General features: G+C 40.8%; 1 protein-coding gene across 1 annotated transcript in view; it reads right to left on the reverse strand.

Moving 5' to 3' along the window:
- myom2a (myomesin 2a) overlaps positions 1-6,736 on the reverse strand; it is a 30,169-nt gene extending 23,433 nt beyond the window's left edge. Inside the window, exons 1-8 of the mRNA XM_046028767.1 lie at positions 6,588-6,736; positions 5,769-5,904; positions 4,168-4,322; positions 3,459-3,551; positions 1,739-1,827; positions 1,608-1,646; positions 801-965; positions 413-574 (exon numbers count right to left, since the gene is read on the reverse strand). Of these exons, the coding sequence (XP_045884723.1) occupies positions 413-574; positions 801-965; positions 1,608-1,646; positions 1,739-1,827; positions 3,459-3,551; positions 4,168-4,322; positions 5,769-5,904; positions 6,588-6,736 (988 nt within the window). The remainder of the gene's footprint in view (positions 1-412; positions 575-800; positions 966-1,607; positions 1,647-1,738; positions 1,828-3,458; positions 3,552-4,167; positions 4,323-5,768; positions 5,905-6,587) is intronic.
- Positions 6,737-7,019: the final 283 nt, after the last annotated feature.

Below are 7,019 nucleotides of genomic sequence, written 5' to 3' on the forward strand. Positions count from 1 at the left end.
ATCTACAGCATCTTTCAAGTGAACCATCGAGATTAATAGTTTTCTGCCTGTAAACAGCTTTCACTAAAAGCTAATTTTCAGCTTTCTTTTGGCTGAAGTTTGTTCTCTGTTTGGTATTTCAATAAGTAATCAATGGATTTTCATTAGATTTGCTCGAGATGAAATATCTTTAGATGTTTTACACTCTTTGGTCAGCCATGTTGACTATCAACACTCATTTTACAGTTTTTCTATTTACTCCAAACAAACTGTGGTTCCTGTTTTGTGCTTTAAATATCCCTTTTTGCAAATAAAACAATCCAGGAGGGTTTTTCCCAAAAAATGTGACCCAATAATTCAGTTTTCTAATAAACCAATGTGATGATTTACTGATGTTCAAATGCTTCATGTTACAGAGAGAGATCTATCCTACCTGAAACGAACAGGTAGGCGCTATGCTCAGCGGTGCCATCCTTTGTAAAGATGCGTAGGGTGTAGAGGCCTTCATCATCCTTGGCCAGTTGAGGCAGTGTCAGACGGGCCGCTCCTCCACCCACCGCCATCTCCACTAGCTTGCTTGGTTTCAGCAGTTTATCTGTTAGCAGGCAAGATGGAAGACACAGTGAGGAGGGACCAAAATACAGAAACAACCAGCTGCTTGACTCTGGGGAAGCTACGGAAAGGAATGGATAAATAAATAGATATTTAAAATAAAATAAAATTGAAATGCAAATAAAATAAAAATAATAAAAGAAGAAAATAGAATGGAGAAAATTGGTTGTGTCCTTGATGTCAACTCGATGAATAAAGAAAAGTCTTACCATCCCTGTACCACTGGGCGAGGGGCGGTAGGTTGGGGAGGTCGGGGACGACCACCATGCTACACACCAGACTGATGGAGCCGCCCTCCACGCCAAAGCTCACTGAGAACCGATCAAGCAGGGTGACCTCCAGCTTACTGGCATGGATCTCAGTCAGATGAGGCACTGGGCAAGAGGTGAGACATCACTGTTAATCATCATTAACATTTCATAACTATTTGGGGTACGTAATTTAAAGGTGGACATTATAAAAGACCAGAATGATGCTGATGATGTAGGATTCAAAATAATACAGTAATGTCAAACATGCATGTAAACTTGATTGTTTCTGCATTTTCCAATGGCAGAATGGGAATTCTCCAATCTCTGTTTTGGAACTGCTGTCTTACACAAGACGTTGGTGATGGTATGAAGAGCAAGGACAGGGGTGTTGCTAGTAAAGTGAGTGTAAGTGATCAACATTGTGCAGGATTTTATTCGCCTGTCACCTCATGGTGTGCAAAAACATAATAATAAAAAAAAAAAAAGAATGCATGTGTCTAATGTGTTTAATAATCACCCTTTTATGGCCTAATCAAAAGTATATGAAGGTTAAATTATATCAAAGGCTGAACTATCACATCAGCTTCTAACAATAGTTTCCACTGCTTATCAGGCTTCTCACATGCACTGCTATTTGTAGCCAGCTGATCCCATGTGGTAGAACTGGTTGCGTCTGGGCCAGATTCCAACAAAAAAAATTTAAATTTAAAGACCCCCGCCCCCTCCATCTGGATCCTCGGCTCCCACCCCCCCTCTCCTCCTCACCTAGACCAAGATGGCAGGACTCGCCGGCTCCTGATGCTCCTGTGAAGAATAGAAAATCATGATTACAGAAAGAAACATGACAGGTGAACAATGTCTGAACACTGCAGAGCCAGAATAAGAGAATGACTTACTCTTCACAATAACTGTAGCCTTGCTGGTAGCCGTGCCATGCTGGTTGGTGGCCACAGCACTGTACTCAGCGGTATCACTCACAACACACCTTCAAGAGGCATAGAAACATGTCATAATGTAATAAATATAATCCCTCTCAATCATCACTAAAAGTGTGTGATGGTGACTGAGACCCTCCCCTCGCCTAAATATTGTTATTTTGCTGTTTTCGCCACATTTCTGGGCGTTTCAGGGCGGGACTTGTAATAACCAGGTGTTGTGAGCATGAATGCAATAGGAAGCTACGAAAATAGCGAGCACTGAAGATGAGGATGGGGATGAAGATTGACATGGAGTTGGCCTGTTTTCTGTTAGCTTGCTAACATATCGGCTTTTCTATTACAACAAATATAACGTTCATAAAATAGCAGCCAGATGTGTACGTACAAGCAGGGTAACTTTACGTACATACTGAGTCCTACTGTCAACAAATGCAAATAACTTTACGTTTTGGGAAAAGAACCCTTGACGTCTGTAGTGAAGAGTTTCATCTTAGAAATTTTTTGTCTAACACACAAGTCATGCCAGCAACTGTGGAAGTCCCAAACTAACGCAGTACTAAGTAGACTGACAGAAAGACTATGCTAGTGTCTGTGATGAGCTGGTGAATAGCTGACGACAGCTAACATTACATTGTATTTTTGTTCTAATGTTGAAGAACTGATGCTCTTCAAGTTTGTAAACTCCTTAAGTCTACGTTTGATTATGACATTGTGTTCGACCTCTTTTGAAAAATGATCTCACATGTTGAGGGGGCACTGAAAACAAGGTGCACCAAGGCAGTGGCGCCCTCGTGACAGCGATTGAAGAGGAGTCTGAGTGTGAGAATAGAAGGAAGAAATGTGACCTTCACCATGGAAGGAACTATTTTAAAAGCCGATCCCTTTTCTCAGCTGTTGGGGACACAAACTGAGTCTGTGTTCTTCTTCTAACAGAGCTTTTCACTTGGAGTCTGAGTGAGAAAATTCTTAAACAACATAAACGACATAATCTCCTCGCTGACCCTTTAATGCAAAGACCGGAGATATTCAATGCCTCAGAGAGAAAGAAAGAGAGAGAGAGAGAGAGAGAGAGCAGTGGGAGGAATTCGTGGCTCGAATGACGCAAAGGGCAGCACTTTGACACGAACAGCTGAGGAGTCTTAAAGATGACGAACAGGCCAGTCAGCCGGGCCCAGCCCTCAATAGTCTCCCCTCTCCGTCTCTAGCCACATGTCTTTTCATTTTTGACACCCAATGTGAAGGTACAGCACAATAATTATAAACATTAAAGGGAGAGTAACAGGGGACATTATTTAGCAATAGTTAACTCTAAACCCCATCTGTTATTTTGCTTTCGCCCTTGTAACACAGTTTCTTTTATATTTTACACATTTCATAGTTCCAGACTTTTGTGAAGCTGTGCAAGACAAGGTCATATGTTGTGTGTTTCTTCTAATAGCATCAAGAGGTACAGACCGTGTGTTTGAGTTTCAAATATGACACCATCTTACTCGCTGCAGTGTGTGGTAAGCAGATGAGATAGTAATGATCATTCTCACAATAGTAGTGGAGTGTGAGGTGTTTCCTTTTGGTACTTTGACACATTCTTCCGACTTGTGGTATCAGGATTCTCTCATTTGAAACCAAACCATAATAAAGTTATTAATACAACAAAATTGAAGATGTGTTTGTGCCATACCTGCTAATGATCAAACTGTGGACTCCATACTTGTTATCAATCTTGTACTTTCCTGGGGCACTAAGTGGGTCAACTGGCACTCCTCCTTTATACCTGCAAACAGTCAGGAATCAATGTTAGGTACTTAAATAGCAGCAGATATTTACAAAGTGGTGGCAGGGTATGCTAACAATGCCCATTGGTTTTAAATGGATTAAAGTAAATGTAAAAGCTTTTACACTACATCACACTCACCATTCACAAATATTCATTCACTGAGCCTGTGTGCTCCAACAGAAACTAACACTCACATGCCGATGGAAGAGCCACCAGGGGCAATTTGGGGGTCAGTATCTTGCCCAAGGACACTTCGACATGCAGCCTGGAGAAGCCAGGGATTAAACCGCCGATCTTCATTAACAATTAATGGGCAACCCGCTCTACCTCCTGAGCCACGGGAATGCTAACATACATGCTAACTAGTCCTTAAAATATCAAGATTAAAATTTTTACCAAAATAAAGTTAAATAAAAATTCAATTCAATTAAGAAAATACACGTATACAAATATGTAAGTAGTGTAATCAGCTACCGCTCTTATAAACTCATCACCACTCATGATTAAACTTGGATGCCATAAACTTTAATGGTTTAAATGTGGTTCTGCTTATTCTGACATTAAAAGAAAACTGAGGTCAAATCTAAAACCCCTGAGATGTGATTATTCTGACCATTTGACAATGGGCCGTGGGTTTCCCTGCACAGTGCAGAACAGTTTGACAGGAGTCTTCTCCCACACGGTGTGGGGCCTCAGGGCAACCAGGAAGTCTGGCATCTTGGGGATATCATCCAACAAATCCACCCTCTTGGTCATCATATTCTTAACCTGGAGAAAGTAAACTGCATCAAGTGAATGTATATGACGCAGCACACATGTCACAGGAGAATGATATATTTTATCTAAACGGGCTCATGTTGTACTGTATTTGAAAAGAAACAGTGACTGGGACTAAAGTGCTGGTTGTCATCTTTAAGTTTGTTTACAATGCTTGGTTAATAGACAGAGCAGTTGTTTCTGTGCAGAGAAGATATATCTATGTCTATGCCAACATGTTGTCATCATCAACATTTCCCAGCTGACATCACTCTGCTCAGACCTGCTCAGACTAGAGGGATTAAAGAGGTGAGGTCAGCAGTCAACAGAGCAGCACAACTTTTAACTTCAGCATCATCCATTTGTCTTCTTACAGCAAGACGAGACAGAGCAAGACACGTTCATTTACGTAGCACCTTCATAAACAGTCGGATATTTACTGTATTGCACAATGTTTTAAAGTAAAATGTTGTGGACTCATTAAATGTCCACTCTACTATTGAGAAATGTTGATCAAAAACACTTCCTTTAGTAATATATTTGTGTTGTTATCTGGTAAGTTAATCACTACATACAATGAGGTTAATAAACTTTATAAATGTGACTTTAGATGCTTGATCATCATAACTATAGATTGAAGAAAATATGTATTTCCGCTTAAAGCAGAATTTTGGAAACAGAGAAATGCTGCCAACTCTAACAAATAAAGACATAAAAATCCATCCATCCATCCATCGTCAACCGCTTATCCTGCGTACAGGGTCGCGGGGAGACCGAGAGCAATTGGAAACAAGAATGGAGTAGGCTTGCTTTAAAGGTGGTCAAAGTTTGGGTGTGCCTCAGATCCACCGGTAGTCTTTTTCTACAGCATAAATAACTAAATATTAGTCTTAATCCTCACCCTAAGAAAAGTTAGCAACAGGTTCACCTGAGAGGTCCATAACCGACAGGAAAAGCATTTGGGGTGGCCTTAGCACAGTCTTTTAGAACATGGCTTGACACTCGGTGATTCACCGGATTGAGCCTGGCAAGAAGCATTGCCAAAGGGGCCCCTGATCAAGGCCTTGAACCCCCAACTGCTCCCAGGGCGCAATACGATGGCAGCCCACTGCTGCTAATTAGGATGGGTTAAATGCACAGACCAAAAGTTCCCTTCTCCCTCCCTTTTACAAGAATTTCCCCTCGGGATCAATAAAGTATTTCTGATTTCTGATGTGAAAGAGTGTATCCTGCTGTTAAGTTACAGTATGCAGTGATCTATGACACTGTAACTTGCTTCTATGATACAGGGGGAGGTGAGGAGTAATGAGTTCTACTTTCTTAGACTTTTCAATCTGGACAGTGCATTGATGCAGCGTGTCAACAAGACCAGGTGGTCTGTAAAAAAGATAGACATACAGTTGAGTTGTCATCTGCATGTGATATGAAATGTCAGATGTTGTGCGATTGGCTCCTTACCTCTCTCTGGATAGCAAGACTCTCCACTTGGGCCTTGGTGGTCATCCTCATCCGGTGGAGCTCCTCCTGAATAACAGTCAGTCCTTTCCCAACCTTCGTGGTCACTCGCTGGTACTCCTCAGTCCCCTCAGCAGTCCTACCAACACACAATTTAAAGTGATCCACCACAACTCTAGGAACCAACTCCATACATATTAATACAGATTAATAATTTTAGAGTCACTGGATGTCAACAATGAGTTACACTTGCAGTTTATCTCATACAGGCTTAAAGTGAAATATTAAAACACCTTTTTGGCAAACTTTAGACTTGGAAACTTTATTTTATTTTTTCTTTTGCCATTTCCTTTTGCATCATCTTCATCTCATAATTAAAGGTAAAGTAGGAACTAAAGTTGGAGGCAGAAGTGGAAGAATACAGTATATCTGCAGATTAGATTCAAGCTCTGGGGATTTATAATTATTTCCAGTTAACTCTCAGAAATATCATCAAACAACAACTGACATTCTCTCTATATCGAGCACTAATATTTGCCAGAATCACTTTTCTGTGTTTCATCTGTTCTGGTGAGCTCATTCATCACTGATAAAGTGTGTCCATCAGCCAAACAGAGTTCATTTAAAACATCTCATAGACAGCCGCCTTATTAATATGAAACACAATTCAAAATCTTGACAATTTCATCACTGTAAAATGTACAACTAGTAACACTGAAGAAATGTGCTGTCTTGACTGGGGTCAGCTAGTAGAGACTGTAGTTCAGTATTACCTTACACCTAAAATAGCATACAGTATGACAGCAACCAATGGGAACTCACCTCTCCCGGAACGCCGGTATGGTATACGCTGGTTCCGCCATAGCCTCTGTGGCCTGGGCCTGCACCTGGTTTACCGATTTAGAGCTTGATTTCCTGTCAGGAGGAGGTCCATCATTAAAGAAACAGAAATTCAAAGGAAATTCCACCATAACGGACTTTCAGGTTTTAGTTTTGCAGAAGCAGTCGCTGCCCTAAAATCTCCCATGATCCACCTGAGTTTTTTTTTTTTTTTTGAGTTTGAAGTACCAATACAGTGGTACAAAATGGTCCCAAGGGCTCACAAATGAAGGTATCCTTCTCTGTAATCATGTTTTAATTTGAGTTTAAAAGGGATGGACAGAATATGGTGCCAATCCAAATTTAACTTCTAGAATATATTTGTGGTTTCTCCTTTGTACTTGTTGTTGTAGACCCATCTCTCCCTTGCTTTGT

The sequence above is a fragment of the Micropterus dolomieu genome, linkage group LG01, assembly GCF_021292245.1.
Source record: "Micropterus dolomieu isolate WLL.071019.BEF.003 ecotype Adirondacks linkage group LG01, ASM2129224v1, whole genome shotgun sequence".
NCBI classification, from domain to species: domain Eukaryota; kingdom Metazoa; phylum Chordata; class Actinopteri; order Centrarchiformes; family Centrarchidae; genus Micropterus; species Micropterus dolomieu.